Raw genomic sequence first — 19,171 nt, 5'->3', positions numbered from 1 at the left:
TTTAAACCCTCAGTGTAGTTCAGAAACAATTTTCTATCTCTTTTGCTAATAGTAAAATGGAGCAATTTTGCTCATTGGAAATGCATGCATATTGCTACAGCTACTTTTTAAACTTCCCAGATCATTCATTACCCATCTGTCCAGGCCACGGGCTCCTTAACAGATGTGAGCATTTCAGGAACTACCTGTGGTACCCAGGGAAATACAGTTTACCTCCAAGGTGAAAACTTCCCAAGCTCCTCACAAAATCCCTGTGACCTAAGTCAGGTTACTCTTACTCCTCACTTTCCAAAAAATCCCAATGTGATTCATTCAGAAAGTCTTAGCTACAGGTCCTGAGATTGACCCCTGACCCCGAAACCACCCCCACCCCCCCCCCCATTGACAAAAACCATGGTTAAAAGATTGCATCTTCATTGGATTGTGTGTAAAAGAATCTGAGGGGGTTAATAGTACGGAACTGAAGCTCAGACCTCATGACCATTTAAGGTGCCCGACAGTGGCCAGGTGCACTGAGTCCACAAGCATCGAAGTGATATATGTATTGATTGCTGAATGCCAAGTGACATTAATGCACACTCATGAATGTTTTATAGAATTCAGAATACAGTAACTGGGGGTTGTTTGGTTCTTGCAGCGTTTTTTTGTCCTGGATAATGGAATGTTAAAGTATTCAAAGGCACCACTCGATGTAAGTAGCACACAAGGCATGTTTCAAAGATCGATGTAGATTTTGCTTGAAGTGAGTACACGGCACAGCTGCACAAGCCTTGTGCCACAGTTACCAGCTTTGCTCATTTCTGTGCCTGTCATATTTAACAAGCTACCCAACTTCCATGCTGCATGGAAGGTGTGTTTTATGCTTCAGCTCAAGCTAGCATAACATCTCAAACTAGTGCATGAAGATTTAACTATTGCAATGTCTGTTGTTTGAAACAAGCTTAAACCTAAAAGTGACATGCTAATTAATAAAGGTCACCATTTCTGTCTTGGACAGAAAACCCAAGTAGGTTTTTTCTGTGCCTTAACAAACTGTGCTTTATGTGCTTTTTTGAGATTTAAAGCAACCTTTGCTCTTGTTGATGTCCTTTTAATATCTACCTTAGGAACTTCATTTCATGTCATATTTCACATCTTATATTGTTTTATCTTGGGAATCCCAACTCACTAAAATTATTCCAATTTTTTCTTTAATGTAAAAAGGAGTTGTTTGCATGTAAAACTGGAAAATGCCCTCCTTGTCTCTGTGGTCTAGGGGGAATAGCAGATTTCAGCTTTGTTCCCATCTCTTCCGTTGAATCAACTGTGTGTCCTTGTCAGCTAGAAGGACGAGGGCGGCCGGAAGGACAAGCTGGCTGCGCAGTGCTCTCTGGTCCCAGCTGCCCGGTTCTGCCCCGGCAGCTGTCTTCTAGATGATTACTTGGGGGTGTTCTGGGTTGTAGGTCAAAGATTGACCATAGTTATTTTAGGAACCATTAAAGTTATCTTTGGGGGGATATAAACTATGCAATCTAGAACTATGACAAATTGATACTATATGATATGCCTAAAACAGAAGTAAGAGATGAATAGTCTTATTGAAATTGGTGGGAAGCCACGGCAACCTGAGTTGTCCTTAGAGTAAGGACTGTACCCTTAGAACCTTTGTTCTCAGTTACCCGTTCGTTGCCTTTATAAAGGAGGCGTGACATTCCCTTTCCCATAGATAAGTGAAATATCGAAATGAGCTCACTTCAGTACAGAAACACTTAAAATCCCATACCTCCCAGCCTATTTACTAGTCTCTTGATTTCAGATTCAGAAAGGGAAGGTCCACGGAAGCATCGATGTGGGGCTCTCGGTCATGTCCATTAAAAAGAAAGCTCGGAGAATAGACCTTGATACAGAAGAGCACATCTATCATTTGAAGGTAAAGTTGCGTTTCAGCAGCTCCTCTGCCATTATCAGGGAAATCACTTGGCCTTCCTCCGTGGGAAACAGAATATTGGTTTCACCCTTACCTCCTCTTGTGCTTGTTTCAGGTGAAATCCCAGGACTGGTTTGATGCGTGGGTCTCCAAACTGCGCCATCATCGACTGTATCGGCAGAATGAAATTGTGAGATCGCCAAGAGATGCCAGTTTTCACATATTTCCTTCAACCTCCACAGCTGAATCCTCACCTGCTGCTAATGTTTCTGTTGTGGATGGGAAGGTATGCCTTTGTTATATAAAAATCAGCCAAGAAATTGCTTGGAAACTTAAGCAGACACATAACTCATTTGCCCAACCAGAAATAGAAAGTTTTCTTGGTAAACCAGCCCTCAGGAGACACGAGTGACAGTTGGCATCAAAGTTAATCACAAGTATGGATTTGATGGGTATGTCAGTCACCAAGAGAATTAACAGATGCATTTCCTTTCTTTGAATGGACTGCACCCTATTTTACACTGCTTTTGAAGACTGTTAAGAAGTAGGGTAAACATTTGGTTAATTGGCACCTAGAAATCTATGTCTTCCTGGGCGGTAATAAGACTACAAAGTTTTGAAACTGAAATGTGCTTTTTTGCCTTGCCGTGTAATATATACATGATCCCTGGAGAGACGGGTGAATTTCCCTCAAAGTTAATGCAAGTGGGCTAGACATGTGCCAATAACAGAAGCAGTAGCCCATTTCAGTAGCCCACTGGTCACACACTGTGTTAAGCACTTGGCCTTTATTCATCTCTAATCTCTAGTAAATCTCAGAGACAGTAAAGAATTTTTCCAGAAGTTATGTAGCCATGAAACAGCTGAGCTATGATCTGAATCCTCATCTCTCTGTTTCCAAAAGCAGTACTCTTTCCATTATACGGTACTGGGTACCAGATTAAGGGAGGCTGAGGTTCTTAGGACTGTATTAAGAGTTCACTTTCTATGTTGCTGAAAAACTAGACATGCTGCCTATTAAAAATCAAGGTTAAGACCACAGGCAGGGAGACAGCTGTTTCTTTGATTCAGTAATTAAGTTTTCTGAACCATGGCCACGCTGCCCTGCCCAGGAGTGTTCCAGCTTTGCCCTCGGTGCCTGGTGTTGGGAGCAGAGGCATCTGTGAATCACTGGCTGCCACAGAAGTTGGGTTTGAGCGTGTTCCACTGGAAATTCTCCTTTTCTCTTTTTTCTTATATAAGGATGTAATATATGTTTTAGATATATAAAAGTTTTACTTGCAAAGCACTGAAAAACCTCATGGAGTAATTGCAAGACTAATCAAATCAGATTAAATGAAATACTACTGTATTCAGTTTTTGCTCTTGCAGTGGAAATTACTCCAGTAATTTTTGCTGAATCCCATGAGTTGTACTTCATAAGGCTCTCAAGCCCTTCTGGTGTAGCCCTGCCAAGGAGTGTTTAATTAGTCCTAGGAACATTGTGTTGTGTCAACCCTGAGCCGGGAGATTAGAGGGTCAGGGAATAATAAGGCACTTGCTGAATGACCCAACACCAGGCACTCAAGATAGTCCCCAGGTTTCTCTGGGCCTCCTGCCTTCCTCCTGCCTTCTCACCGCAGAATAGATGGAATCCCAGCATTAGTCCAAATTAAACAGGAAACGTATCCCAGGTAGATATTTTAAAAACACAAATTTTTAATCCTTTGATTGTTCCAGCTCCTGCCTGCATCTTTGACACAGAGAAGTGATCAAAGTTGTATTATTTTCATCCCTTTTGTTAGTTATTAAATAACTTGGGTATGGTATCTGGAATGGAGAGCTAAAAGCAGGTCCTCCCCACTGTTCGCCTTGGAATAAGAAAGCTCTTCAGCTCTGACATCCATGGAGGACCTATTGCCCTAGTTACAAGCAACATAATCTAAGACCCAACTCAGTGAAAAATCCCCAGTGCATTTATCAAAATGCAGTAAAGTCTGAGAAGAGCTTTTTATCACCTCACTTGCATTCTAAGTATCACATTATGAGACTCCTGAATGTTAATTGATTTGTAGCCCTGTGTGGATAATAAATAAATCTGTCTTTGCTAAGTATGTACTTCATTCATTTCATAATGATTTAGAAGTGGCACAACCAGTTGTAATTGGACATTAAAGTCAAAAACAGAGAGTTTTAAAGTTGTTTTAGCTTTTTGGGAAAATAAATTTCTGCTCTTTTTTTTAACTGAGCATTTACTGTATTCACTTTAATATCTGTATAGTTCATACAACCTTATTTCCCATAAAATGTCTTCAATGGAAAGTCTATCAGCTTTAAATAGTAATTTGCCAAGACTGCCTTTTTATAAACTATAATGTTCAGTATGCATTCAGAGCATTTGCAAGATTACCTGCTGGTGGATAATGTAGAGTATTTAGGAATCACAGGTGGCTACAGAGACCTTGAGCTGCTCATGTGGGTACAGAGTTGAGTCCACAGTGAGGACACTGTGTTCAACTACAACTTCCTGACTGATATGAAGTGTGGGGAATTAGAGTTGGCAGGTCCTGGTGCGTTTGAGAGATAACACACTTGAATGTAGTCCCCTTTGTTGTATAATGGCGATAGCAACTCAATGAAAGTGCTGTTAGTATCATGCATTTTGGTGTTGCTGAGCACATACATTTAGCCAAGAGACTTCTTCCATATTTTGATTATGCCCTTTCTTCCTTTCTTTTTTCATGGTGCTTTAAGAATACTTGTCATGTTGAGTGACGAGTATTTTTTAGTCACTTAAATATGCCATTTCTGCTTAACTGCATTTCTTTTTGTTTATTGTAGATGCAACCCAGCAGCTGTCCGTGGCAGTCCCCTTTACCAAGCAGCAGCAGCCTCCCGGCCACCTGCACGACTGGCCAGAGGAAAGTGGCCGCCTGGTTACAGGACTCAGAGGAAATGGACAGGTGTGCGGAAGGTTAGTTCCTGCATGTTGTGGGCTGTCAGAATAAGCCAAGGAACAGGAACAAAGGAGGTGAATCGTGGGTGCTGCACCTTTCACTCCCCAACCTCCTTGATTACCTCAACCTTTACTTTCTTATTTTTATACACCAGATCCTTCTTGCCATGAAACAGGTCAGTTCTGCACCCTCACAAATACTGAATCTGGTTTCATCCTTACCCTGAAATCCCCCCGCTTCAGCCTTCTCACCTCATCTCGTGACCTGCCCCCTCTGGCTTCGTGAGGCTCCCGTCTTCCTGGACCCTGGGAGGAGTGCTGCTTCAGGAGCACCCTCCACCCTCAGTCCTTGACTCTCTGCCGTGTTGCTGCACCTCACCTGTGCATTGCATTGCATTGCTTCCAATAAATGGCAGACTATGTTGTATCTTATATCCACAGTTACCTGTTAGACATGTTCCACTGTGGATCGGTTGCTAAATGTTCTGAACCAATACACTGTTCCCTCACTCTGCAATGTCTAAGCCTCTCAGTCTCCAGAAACGTTCTCCTTCCTCTAATTAGCCTGAGTATGTAGGTCCAGGCTGGATCCATAGACCATTTCCATTCTACAAGACCGTGTTCGTTTGACCTTCAAAAATGAGAAAAACAAGGATCACGTGGGAAATATGCAATAAGGCTAAATTGATTTAGTTTTCAAAATTATTTAGAGATAATGTTGGGCTAACTTCTTTGATATTAAGTTTTCCCTTTTATAAAATTGTGGTGAGAGTAGATAGAGTAGATCTTACAATTTTTTTTATGTCCTCAGAAAAATTGAAACTTGTCAATCTGTATTGGGCACCCCCCCCACCCCAAAAAGTTATGGTTTGGTTTGGTTTAGTTTTTGCTCTACATGTGTGAGCTCAAAGTCTGCAGCATTTTTATTAGCCCTCTAAATATCCCAAACTTCCTGTTTATGTGAGAATAAGGTTTTGAGAGAGATGTTATATTTGTAAAGCATGTCCAGCTGATGCTCCATTGAAAGGCTTTTACTTGAACCCGTTCACAGAGCACACAGGCATCACTCTGACTGTTCACTTCGGGTTGGGGAAGGAAGCCGAATCCCACTTTCCTGGGATCCTGCAGGGTCTCCTCAGTGGCAGTTCTAGACGTTTCTGCCTCTCCTCTAATTTCTGAGGCCTCACATAAGCTTGTGGCATTTAACCTGACCACCTACATTGCTGAAAAGATTGAGACCATACCCTGGGACGAAGTCAGTTCTTCTGTCCAAAACGCACAGACGTTTATTGGCCTTGATGTCAAGAAGGCCCTGGTTGGCGGGAGGATGCACTTGTCTCCCTGTGTGCCACTTCACGACACGCCGTGGCCCATCCCCTGTGCCCTCTCTCCAGTCTCCGGGTGAGCCTCCTTGGCCCCATCCTGACCGCTCTACCCGTGTCCTCCGTCCTGCATGTCTGTTCTCCTTCGGGATTTAGTGCAGTGACTACTACCTCCTCTCAGGAACAGCCTCGGTTTATCCCACCCCACTCCCTCCTGTTCTCTCCCCGTGGACTCTTTGTTCTCTCTCCTAACTTGACTTTTGTCTTTTTTTGCTCTGTGGGAGAAACATTCTTGGTAGCGGGAGGCCCTCTGATTTCTGCTGGGTTCTCAGGCTGCATCCTCCAACCTGCCCTGCAGGACCCTCTGTAATGAGGCTTCTGGTCTGGCCAGCCTTAGTTGGGGGGGAATCTCAGGGTTCAGCCATCTGCTTTTACTTCAGTCATTGTAACTACGTTCCACTGGGTGCTCGTCATGGGCCCAGCACCGAGCCCAGAACTTGGCGTACAGGGTGGGCAAAAGTTGGTTTACAGGTATGAGTACGCAAAACAGAGTGTATTCTTGTTATTATTTAGTTATTTATTTGTCTATTAGTTATTCCATTGTTGTTTATTATTATTAATAGCCTCCTTTGCCCAGCCCTGTATGTGGTTTCTGTAAATGTTCACAGCAGTAGCCAGCGGGGATTGTTATCCACAGGGAATCCAAAGCTCAGAGAGGCCAAGTGGCTGGTCTGGGTTACACTCCAAGGACTTGGAAGAGCTGGAGGGCTAACCCGGGCCAGGTGTGATAATTGTGGCAATTACGTTCTGTGCTTTGAAGATGACAGGTATGCTCATAATTTCACATGAAATCTCTATTTTGATGATGACAGGGGTGGCAGCTGCTGACAGTTATTGGGGACTTCCTCTGTGACAGACACTATTCTAGGTGTTTCAGATGCATTAACTCATTTAATCCTCTCAGCTCCAGGGTACCAATGAGCACACTTAGGCACAGAGAGGTTAGCTCACTATTCACACCAAGTTCGCTCAGCTAGTAACAGTGGAGGTGGGCGTCAGCCTCAGGCAGCCTGACTCCAGGGCATAAGCTCTTAATCACCGCATCATAGTCATCTCAAAAGGGCTGAAAATCTTTAACTCTCAGCCCTCTGTACCAGCCATTGCTGTATTCCCATTGTCTCCCTTGCTATTGGCCATTTCTGTGTACATGCTCTGTCCTGCCTCTTCTCACTCTTTCGGAAACCAAACTCTGTCTTTGTCCTGAAAATGGTCCCAATTCCTGATCTATCCCGTTTCTGTCAGTGCTGCTGTCATATCCCCCCCGAAACCTTAGTGTCATCTCTGACCCTCCCACCCATTCATTCAGCTGAGACCGAGTTCTGTTATTTCTTTGAAAGCATCCCCCCACTTCCTTTCCCTGTCATCTGCACTTCCTCTCAAATTCCATTTCTGCTTTCCTAGCTCAGGCCCACGTTCACCCGGTCTCTGGGCAGTCACACAGCCCCCTGACTGGAACTCTCGCCCTCAGTCGCTTACTCGGCTGCTCCATCTCTCTCAGGGGCTCGTGGGAAACGACTATTCTCAAACAAGTTTGCAGCTCTGTGCAACTTAGCAGGCATTATTCCGTCGCACTCAGCCATGAGATATGTAGATATTGCAGCCATCCTCATTTTGCAGATGAGGAAAGTGAAATGCATGGAGGTTAAGAAGTCTGCCCAAGATTCACAGCTGCCCTGGCCGGGAGGTTGAGACTCCAGCCAACCCATGTTTGACTAACCCCGAAGCCAGTTCTTCACCCGCTACATAATGTTCCCTCATGACTGATATTCCTTAAAATAGCTTTTATGCAAAACTCTCTTCAAGTGGTTCTCCATGGACGCTGGGGCTTTAGTCCAAACTACTGAGCCCAGCACTTAATATTCAGCTTTTAGCTTTCTTACCCTACTTACCGTTTCAGTGTTGGCCCAGCTTAATGTACTTGCTACTTGAACACACTTGCATATTCATGCATCTGCGCCTTTACGTGGGCTGTTCTTTCCACCCTGCAGTGCCCCCTCGGCCCTTCTCCACTTTTGTATTTTGTTGAATTCTTTTCATCGATCCTTCACACATTTCGTGAAATCTTGAAAGATTCCACTGTCTTTGAAGTCTGCTCTGATGACTTCAGACCACAGGAGCCCCCCCGCCCCAAACCACCCCAGCACTTTCTCTTTGGTCTGTATGGGTCATTTTATAGAATCCCCAACATTGAGGGGGGTTGCATTTCAGAAGTTTATCCTGTACCATCTTCCTGAACCCATAACACATTTTACCTGTAGTTGCAATACTAAAGTGACAAGCTGTTCAGAAATCTGGACTTGTAACCATTCAGATCTTCTCCAGTAGGGGAGGGAATCGCTTGGCTCTTAGAGAACATTGTTCCCCATAGAAGCAAAATGTCACATTAATATTCTATATGCCACCTTTATATACCAGTATATGCCTTTGTTAAAGATGGTACATAATAGTTCAACATAGAGATTGTTTATTGTGTACACTTTTTTCAGAATGAAAAACCATGAGTCTTTCTTGACTGCTTCTCCTGTGCTTAGGACTTTGTGGGGTACACAGTGTCTCCCCAATCAGTGGTACCAAAATGGAATAACAAATGGATAACCTTGGATATACCTTAATTTATTTAACCATTCCACAGTCTTATGACGTGTTTCTTTCCAGAGTAAGGTCGGGCACAGTGAGAAAATAAACGGCTTAGGGATTTAAGCTTTTAATTCTCACTATTGTAAATAATCTTAGTAGTCCTTTCTTGGCATAATTTTTATTTTTGTCCCAGGTTCTAAATTTAGATTTAATCTCAATTTAATGAAATTCTCAAGATTTTTGAAGGTATTTTTATTTTCTTGGACAAATCTTTATAATTTTAATACACAGCCAGACACTTAAGCAAGCAGTGAAATCCTGCCAAGGATTCCATCCCTCTGTATTTTAAATGATGGATGTGCTGAGGATGGTGCAGCTCATTCAAAGTTGAGGTCCCGGCAGTATGGTTAAACTTAATGTGATCTCCTTAAAGATCATTGCTGGTTTTCATAGAATTTTCTCTTCTGCCATCTCTGTTGCTACTCTAAGTCAGGAGAGTAGGAAAAGTAAATAGTACTATCACCACTTAACAGGTGAGGAAACCGAAACCAAAAATTGTAAAGTAAATCAGTGTCTCTTGAATCAACTGACTTTCAACTCCCAAAGTTTTAAGTCCTTTTTGCCTTGAACTGAGTTCATTACGAAGTTCTCTTTCTATTCTGTTAGGAAGGGTTTTAAGCCCAAATCTAGATTTCTGTGCTACTTACACCACCATTTGTGTAGAGTAATCACAATTATTAAGAAATATGAATGCAAAATTTACTGGATAGAAGGCTCAGTCTACGGGCAGTCTTGGATAGTCTCCCACCAGCACCTTGCTAATGATGTAATTTTTTTATATAAAAGGCAAGTTAAATGTAGGTCCCTTGTAGCCATCTTCTTTCTGCTTTCCCCTCTAACCCCTTCCTTCCTTCTTTGCGCTACTTTTCTCCTTCATTTTTTCCCTTTCATCTCTATTTCTTATCCTTCAGGGCCACTTCACCTTGTTTCCTACAAAGGGAAGGAGAAGGGGCAGACAGGGGACTGCCTCTCCTGAAACAGGGAGCAGGTGGGGGCAGTGGAAGGGCCCTGGCCTTCCCGCTGTTCTCTTTCTCCCGCCTCCACGGGGTGGTTCCTTCTCTGAAGGGATGTAGGCCTCTGCTGGCCACGGATTCCCTGGAGGAGCAGCAGCAGCTCTTGCTCAGCCCACCAGGCTCCGGGCTCCGTCCCGAGGCAGATGCTGCTGAGAGGAGGGACCGAGGTGTGGCCCGGCCTCCGATAAACTGCTCTGCATGTAGGGAATCCACAGTCCTCTGTGAAGAATAGTAACAAAAAGTCCACCAAACACAACTAACTATGTTATTTGACCCAGCTAATCTTTAGCCATGTTTAACAGCAATATTGTGCTGCCTATACCATCATTACATCAATTCAGATCTTTGAGATTGAATGAGGAACCAAGATAATTGAAGTGAAATTTTTACCCACTTCCACAAGAATAAGAACCATCACTTTATAATTTTTCAGATTTATAATTTTTCAGTTGCATCTCTTCATAAATAGTACACATGCAAAAGTCATTGTGTAACTGGGAGCCATGTTCTGAATGTTGACTGATTGGGTGAATACTGGTAACTCAATATTTCTGGGCTGTATTTAACCTCACATACTAAAGGTCAGTTTTCTGTGATATTGTAATATGCATCTCTTTAAAAAATTGTTTAAATGTAACAAAAAAATTAAAAATAAAATGAGAAGTCATTTTTTTCACCCTGAGCAGTACAAACAATGAGTTTCAGGCCCAAGTGATGCTGATCTTGTGGGGCCAGGGAATACACTTTGAGAACCTTTGGTTTTGTTTAGTATAACATCTCTTGTAGATTTTAAAGAAATCATGCACTGCCACACTGTTAGTGAGCTAAATGATAGATAAATATGTTCATCTGACTCTGCATTCCATCCTATTTTTCCGAACATGACTTTGACTCCCCCCAAATTCCAAGGAGCCACCTTGTAAACTACATTAGAAACAGGCAGACAGGCTCTTAGTGGTGAAACCGTGCAAGTGCTGAAGCTCCCGTGAGCATGCTTTTATGTGACAAGGGCCACCTGAGCAGGAAAGTGAGCACACACAATCTGACCGAGATTTTAATGGCTCTCTACACTAATAGCTGTTAATTTGCAAGAGTACACTTTGAAGTCATCATGTAATAATGTGTGGTTTAATGGTTCTAAACCAGAGAAGGGCCTGGGTTGGTTTTTTTTTTTTTTTTTAATTTGCCAGTGTCACCATTACCTGTAAACGCGGGTCTGCCTAATTACATTTGCCGTCATTTGGATTGGCTCACCTCTATTACTACCACCACCACTCCCTGCCCAGTTCTAATATCAGTTTGTTTCTGATTTTGCTAGACCTTGCACACTGCCAGTCAAACCTCGTGGAACTTAGCAAACTCCTGCAAAATTTGGAAATACTTCAGAGAACTCAGTCAGCACCTAACTTTACTGACATGCAGGTAAACACATTGCTGCTACTGGTGAAAGGACCTTAAGGTATTAACTCAGAATTTTTACTGGATTGTGCTATGAATATTTAAGGTAATATTTAAAGGGGAAAAACTACAATACAAATTAGTTTCCAGTATGTAGTTATTCTTAATATATTTGAATCTTGGTCCCATTGAATTAAGCTGTATAATTTGAAATGTTTTACTTTTAAATACAAACTAGAAGAAAAAATCGGAATCAATCTTCCATGTTTGTGTTGCATTAGAAATAATAACTTTGAAGACATAACTGAGATGCTCCCAGAATTGTTACCATCTTTTCATGTAGGAAAAAAATGCTAAACATCTCTAATCCTATAGATTTTGTATAGCAGAAAAATATATTTTATAATTAAATTCTTGTCTTTGCTTTTAATGCCCACTGTGCATCAGATAACACCTTTCTCTCCTGGCTGGTTTGCTTAGGTGTCTAACCATGAGTCTTGACTAACTTGCCTGTGTTGTCTGTGTGAACTTAATACTTTGTTGCTTTTAACTATTTGTGTAATGTAGGCTAACTGTGTAGATATTTCAAAGAAAGACAAGCGGGTCACAAGAAGATGGAGAACAAAAAGTGTCAGCAAAGATACAAAAATACAACTGCAGGTACAGACTTTTCTTTCATTCATATTTTTGCGTATTTTATAGTCTCTGTATCAGTTCATGGACGTGAAAAAGTTTATAGCAGCTGAACTGCTTGAAAGCCAATGCTTTTCAGACCGAGTTACATTATCTAAAATAGAGGGAAATCTGTTCTTTTTACTCTGATCTAAGTAAAAAGAAGTTTAAAATTATTTAATATGGCTGCAAAATGGCATTATTATTCTCAGTTATGGGCTTAGAACCAGTAAAATAGATTTTAACAAAAAGTCGCCTTAAAAATCTGAACTAGAGACCCAGTCGGTTGTATTGAACACTTATTGTTATATACTAGGCCTTGAAAGAGCCAGCTTTGTCCAGATTTTCACCTGTCAATAAGAAAGTGAGAGCTGTAATAGATTGGAAATTAGCAAACCCAGGATCTAGCCTAATCACTGTGATTTCTTGGAAGCATCATTTCATGTATTTCTCTGAAATTTGGGGGGCTTCTTTTTGCTTCTGGGTAAAGGAGTTAATGATCTTGAATTTCCTTTGAACTCTAAAATTTCATGATTCTACACAAATAGACATTATTTAGCCATCAACAATCACTTTTAAAATCTGAACTGAAGTCTTAATGGCTCATGATAAATTTACATGAAATTTATTTTCAATAAGTTATTTATTTGAAATGAGTAATTTGAAATTTTTAAATAAGATCCTATTTTGTTATTTTATTGCAATGATACTTAATGATAAATGCCTAAAACCTCTTATATCATAAAGCATGTTATTTTTAGATCTTTAAACTAGATTCTGTATTTCTCTAGTCCTAGCTATGTATTCTGAAGGGCGCTTGCCCTGCACAATCAAAATTAGACTATGATTTTGCCTTTCTTTTTACTGCACTGTAAATCAGTCTATATTCTAATACAAAGGTAAAGGGAACTGCTTTTCAGAATACTTCACTGTCTTCTGAACAAATAACAATAATAATTCTTTAGTTCTGACTGTATTGATAACATTTTTGTGTAGTAATTCTGAATGTGAATAACAAACTCTTTGTTGCTTTGCTTGCTAATCTGATGTATTTGAAAATAAGTTTTTATGAGCATTAAAAATCCATGGTCTATTTAGAATTTCCACATTTTATGAACACAGCTTTTGCGTTCCTTTGTTCAGTATGATTTTGCATGTTTTCCCCACTATTCAGAAAATTAATGCTATAGAAACACATGTCCAAATGGCTTCAGAAGAAAATTACCTAAAATTGCTTTCGGCAGTTTCATTTGTTCTGAGCACATGATTGTCTACTTTTGTGACTGTTTTATTTGTTTAAAGCATGGTGTCTATGGTTATTATAACCAGGAAAAAGAACCATTATGTTAAAAACATCTTTGGAAAAGGCTATCATTATATGAACACATATATACACTTGAGATTAGATATTATTTCAATATTGTTCTTAGAAGGTTTCCCATTGAACAGATTCCCCCTCATGGCTATTGTCCTGGATACACTAGTTCTCGGGGAGCCTGCATGCATGTCCCCGGCCAGCCGCTATGGCCGTGAGGCCACCATGGTCCCCACCTCACTCAGTTTTTCTGAAGGAAATAGAGTGCAATTCTGAAAAGCCTGCAGAGTCAAGCCTGTGCTTTTTCAATGTGCAGAAAGTTTATGTTTTAAGTCATCACAAGAAATTATGTAAAAAGCAGGAAAATATTCTTCATCCCCATACTTGTACATTTGGGGGTGGCTTATTAGGTTTTAAGTGCTTATTTATGTTGTTTTGCTGTGTTTTTCTTTTGCCAAAAGAGTAACACGATGGCCCTTGTGAGTCTGGTTTAATTATGTTTGAGGGAGATTGAAGTCAGGTCATACCCACACGCAGAGGACAGTTTAAACTTTCAAAAGTAAGAGATTTGGTTGTACCTCCAAGTGGAGATGACTAGACTTGGGGTGAGCAGTGAGCTATGAGTCATCCCCAGGGACCCCCCGCCCCACATGGACTGGCTGGTAAGACAGAAGGCTTGGTGGAGGAAGGCTGCAGAATTCGGGACTATCTCTGGGCCTTTTCTGCTCAGCCAAACCAGGATCCCTCAGGCTGGGGAACCACACCCTCAGCCAGGAATAACTATAACCCATATCCATGCCATTAGCCATCAGTATTTTACCTACAGGTACAATCCCTGTTTGAAGTGTTTCTTGATCATGGGAATTCCACCTGATGGTGCCATGTACTTGTTTCGAGCCCATGATCGTGCCGCTACTTGAACCACTTTCTGGGATGCTCATTGTTGCAGCCAGCTTGGGAGGCTTTGTAGTGAGTGGCTCATTTTTCATCCCCACTATTGTTTGTAACTTTCAGTATGCCAGCCATTTGTGAATGGACCTAGACTGTCCGGTGGTGGTGTTGGTGGTTACTCTTACTGCTATTGTTATTGGTGTTTTCACTGAATTTTGCATTCAGCCTTCTGTAGCAGTTTTCGTTTTGAAATAATTATAAAACATCATTTAAAAAGTTGACCCTAAGGAAGTAAAAATGAACGTGTTGCCCTGGGTGTTTGTTTTCTTATTCTTACATGGGTTAGATTGTGCCGTTGATTTGAATGGGAAGATTATGGCCGGGCAGCCACTAGAAGAAGCCAGTGGGAACCGAGCCTCAGGAATCCATTGTGTAACTCAGAAGGCAACATTTTTGACCCAGGGGGCTCTGTGGAGATTACCTCTTAAAAAAGGACTTCTTGTCTTCCAAAGTTCCAATTTTGTGGTTCTAATAAAAATCTCAATATGATCATTATACAGTAACAGTTGGGCTGTATTTTAAATGCAGTAGAGGAAGGCAAGAACAGAATGATTTTGGAAGGGTTGCTGTAGAGAGCTGCTGATTTTCTGTGTTGCTGATAGCATGAATTAAATACTAGATCCCTAGTTGTTGAAGAGAGTGAGGAATAGTAGAAAGTATGGAGTAACAATGACCTGATGTTGTTCATGTGTAGCTATCCTAGATCTCACAGATGCTCAGATTATGATGTAAGCTCAAAGTAAGTTCTCTTCTACTACATTAAATACGCAGGGATTGTGTATAGGAAAAGATTTTGGTGGGAAGCAGGTGATATATGTATGTGTATATATAATAAGCATATCCTACACATATACAGAAGATTTAAGAAGACGGAAGAGAAATGTGATTGCAATTTGGCAAATATAAAGAGAATTAGAGATATAAGAATTTGAAATATCTGTCTGTTGTTCCAAAAAGACTAAAGCACCCTTGCTACTTTTCTGGATCTGTGCTGTTTGGTGACTTACACATCTCAGTGCATTGGGATTAAAATTAGTGAAGAGTCAACCTTGAAGAGTCGGGATCTGTCAGACGGAGGCAGAGTTGCCTGGCTAGAAGGAAATGTCGCTATTCTTATTCTTGTCCACCAAGAAGAGAAAAGAAAGGAAGCAAGCTCAGGAATTCTTCCACTGGCTTACACATAGGTGCCCATCACTGAGTGAAGCCTGTGCTCTCAGGTTTCACAGCTGGTTTTTGTTGGACTTTTTTCTTCGGCTATGGGGATCCTCTGGGGAAGTTCTTTAGCCTGAAAATCCCAGCATTGTTCCTACTGTTGAATGCCAGAGAGCTTCACTGGAAGGGAATAAAAGGGGAGTTGAAGATGCCTGCTTTCCCGTTGCCTTACTTTTTCCTCTCACCAAGAAACAAAAAATTCTGCCTGGCCATCGGGAAGCCCCCATTACAACCTGTTCATTTTAACGTTTGCGTATTATTTATTTAATTACTTTTCCCTCAACTCATTTTTTTTATTTGCTTTCGTTTATTGAGGGCCTTTGGACTTCCTCTAACACGACACTGCATGAATAAAGCAGTATGCAAATGTCTTTTACCTTGACATGCCAAGCTATTCGTCAGTTCCTACCTTTCTATCTCTTTCTGGGTGGGGTGTTGTTTAGCAAATAGGCGGATGTGTTTGGGCGTTCCGCAGTGAGAGGGATGCGTTTTCCTCGCTGCCCGAATGCCCCTTCGCGCTCTTTTCAATGCCAAGATTTAGGAAAAGTCAACCCCAGTTAAAAACTCCCCCTCTCCCTTGTCTGATGACCTTTCGTCCTCCCGCATCCTGTCCTCTCTGCGCCTCATCCCGTGTTTTTTTCCTCCCTCCTCTTCTCTCATTCACTGTCAGGAAGGGCCATCTGTGAAGGGCCAGTTCAACACCACTCGGCGCCGGCAGAGGCTAGCGGCAGCAGTGGCTACAACAGTGAGTGGATTTCAATCTCAAGCGGACGTTTAATAACAATGAGAAACTGTGTACGAGTGTCGGCCCCCGTTTCCATGGTGCCACTTGCGCGTGACCATGTCAACGGTGGCCTGCTCCTGGGTTGGCATAGCTTTCGCATGTTTTCTGGCCGCCTTTGCATGGCAGGAGCGGACCCGGATATTGGCGTTTGCGACGGGAAACTGTTCCGTGATCCAGTTCTCTACCGCTGCTGTCAGTGTAAGAAATCATTTCGATTCAAGGTTGCGGAACAGCACAGCCCCTTGTGGTGTGGGATTTCCTTAAATAATGGTTTTCGTTCGTTTGTTTGTTTGTTTGTTTGTTTGCCATACTGGTATTGGAACCTTTGCTAACTGATTTCTGGTTTTCTAAGAAAAGTCATGTTACTACAGACATACATTGTGCTTTTTTTTGTAGCAATGTGACTATTTGAACGGGATGTGAGAATAAAGAAAGGAGAGGGTAGGAAAAGGTGAATTTCGATGCCATACCTAAATGGCTACACAAGTTACACTTAGCCAGAGAAAACTGTTTCCTGCAGTGAATACTGAGCTGGACATCAGAAACTAAGTGTGGCAAAGTAGAAAAACCACAGTTAAATGATGTTTAGTTCATATCTACAGGTCGGTTTGGGTTTTCTTTTAAAGAGAAAATAGAATGCGTATTAGGACAATAGAGGACGCATTGGGGTCGATAAGGCAAATGGCAAAGTTAAAATTGAGTCAGTGTTGAGAGTAGTGAGTTGTCCGTGTGGAACTTGAAGTAGAACATGTCAATACTAGGACCCTTTGCTACATCAAAGGAAACCTTAATATTTGTTTATTTATGACATCCGATCAGTTTTTTTAAAATAGAGTACTTTGTTCATAACAATCATAGGTGTTCGTTTTTTTATTATTAGATAATATCTCTTGGATTAATAATAGTTTTACTCTTGCTAGCGGTAGAGCATATTTAATATTAGAATTGCTGAAAAATATAAAAAGGTTTTGGTTGTGCTATAGGAGAATGGATACTGGCGCAGGGATTGGTTTTCTACTGATGACTGGCCACTGCTCTTGCATTTATCTAGGTGCTTACCTGGATGTTCGAGAAGCAAAATTGATTTTGATTATAAAATGAACCAGTGACTTGGAATTTATTAGGGGAGTGACTCTGAAACTCACGTTTTCTGACTCTTAGACCGAACAAATTATTGAAATAGATGTCATAGTTGATGTGTATCTTATGCCTACACTCAAATGCGGATGAACAAAGTATACAACACCTATATGGTAGCAGATTCTAACAATAGATACATGTATAATCTGCTAAAGAATTCTTCAGTGCAGTCTTTCATTTATAAAATTAAGAAATCAAGTGATGATTATGGAACACCATCTCAGTGTGGAAAGGCCAATGCTAATGTTTCCTTAGGTAACATACTTCTAAGATAGCACACAGGGAAGTGAATGTTTCTGCTGTGTTCATTCTTTAATTGCAGGTCCATATAGTGAACATAATAAAACTGGGGTGAGAACCTATTTGAATTGAATGAGTTCGTATTTCAAAAGTTGAAGAAAGAAAAGAAACACCTTTTAGAAGAGGAAAGTGTTAATACCTACTGTCCAGGGTAGCTGTGACCGTAGAAGTTGAGAGTAACTTAGATGCACCTAGTGAGAAGAGGTACTGGCAACACTTCGCAGTGAATTCAGGAAGAGCCGGGGGGTAGGGAAGGTTCCCTGCACCCTCTAGGTTTTATAACTTGAACCCCAGAGCATAGCAACCCTCAGTTGGCTCTCTGGGCCTCTCCATCCGTATCTCAGGGACCTGACGCCGGTGACTCAGCCCCCTATTTCTTTTACCGCAGTGGTTCTCCTTAATTCCCAGTCCTTCCTCTTCCCCACACCAAAGTTACCGCACGTATTTTGAGCCCATCCTATCCTGCCGATACCTTTTATCCAGAATTCTTCCATGCAACTCCTAGTCACTTGTTTTCCTTGCCCACTCAGATGTCTGGGACAGCTGAGACCGGCTCCCAAAGAAAAGTGCACCCAAGGAGATGTTTCAGGGGTTTATTACTGTCAATCCTGAGCACTTAACACCCAAGTGGTCCATTTGCAACATTAGCCAGCTCCAACAGAATAGGGGTGGAAAAACAGGAACACTGGCGCCTCAGCATGGATGGACTCTGAGAGTCCCGGTGCAACCTGCACTCTGCACAGGGGTCCCTGTACTCGTGATGCAGAATTACAGCCACAGACCTTTCACCCTGACTCCACGAGTCATCCTTAGCCCTGCTCTTGCGTCCTCTTTTTCTATCATGTGTATTACCATTGCTGAATTTCAGTGCCAGTACCTTCACTGTCAATCCATTTGTCTTTTAACTTCTTTCTAGACAGGTGTAAAGAGCATCTCTTGCCCAGGCAGTGTGGCTCAGTTGAGTGGAGCATCGTCCCATAAACCAAAAGGTTGTGGGTTCAATTCCCAGTCAGGGCACATTCCTGGGTTGCAGGTTCAGTCCCCTGTTAGGGCACATGTGGAAGGCAGCCAATCAATGTTTCTCTCTTACACTGATGTTTCTCTTCCTCTCTCTCTCTCCCTCCCTTCCCTTCTCTCTAAAATCAGTGAGCATGTGCTTGGGTGAAGATTTTAAAAAACAAAAACAAAAACCATTGCCTAACATGCCATTCCAAAGTGTAGTTACTAACACCAGAATGGTCCAGTTTCGGGCTTTCTCCCGGTCACCGGATTTCCACGAAGCCTTGGGTTTCTTTCCTGACCAGGGCATAAAGGCCACATCCAGGGCTGAGGGTCTGAGCACAGACACCAAGAGCTGTGGACAACTCCCATTCCAGCCGTCACCCACAGAGAACCTGTTACCCCTTACGTTGTTCAATCCCATGAAACTAAGTCCCCAGACTGAAGAGGTGCCCAGTTAGGGTGAGATTAATACATCTCACTTTGTATTCTCAATTTCATTTCATGAATTCTTCTATTCACACGGC

General features: G+C 41.8%; 1 protein-coding gene across 7 annotated transcripts in view; it reads left to right on the top strand.

The window, feature by feature from the left end:
• OSBPL6 (oxysterol binding protein like 6) overlaps positions 1-19,171 on the top strand; it is a 197,277-nt gene that overhangs the window by 140,019 nt on the left and 38,087 nt on the right. For 3 of the 7 annotated variants that reach the window (XM_037044372.1, XM_037044371.1, XM_037044375.1), the window contains 7 exons: positions 638-691; positions 1,796-1,909; positions 2,022-2,192; positions 4,727-4,859; positions 11,192-11,295; positions 11,839-11,931; positions 16,092-16,166. In XM_037044372.1, the coding sequence (XP_036900267.1) occupies positions 638-691; positions 1,796-1,909; positions 2,022-2,192; positions 4,727-4,859; positions 11,192-11,295; positions 11,839-11,931; positions 16,092-16,166 (744 nt within the window). The remainder of the gene's footprint in view (positions 1-637; positions 692-1,795; positions 1,910-2,021; positions 2,193-4,726; positions 4,860-11,191; positions 11,296-11,838; positions 11,932-16,091; positions 16,167-19,171) is intronic. The other 4 variants (XM_037044373.1, XM_037044374.1, XM_037044376.1 and 1 more) reach the window with 4 other exon arrangements.

This window comes from Sturnira hondurensis, unplaced genomic scaffold (assembly GCF_014824575.4).
Source record: "Sturnira hondurensis isolate 20B ecotype Veracruz unplaced genomic scaffold, ASM1482457v3 Scaffold0004136, whole genome shotgun sequence".
Taxonomy (NCBI): domain Eukaryota; kingdom Metazoa; phylum Chordata; class Mammalia; order Chiroptera; family Phyllostomidae; genus Sturnira; species Sturnira hondurensis.
The sequence above is the reverse complement of the archived record's forward strand: the minus strand, read 5'-3'. Positions and strand labels throughout refer to the sequence as shown.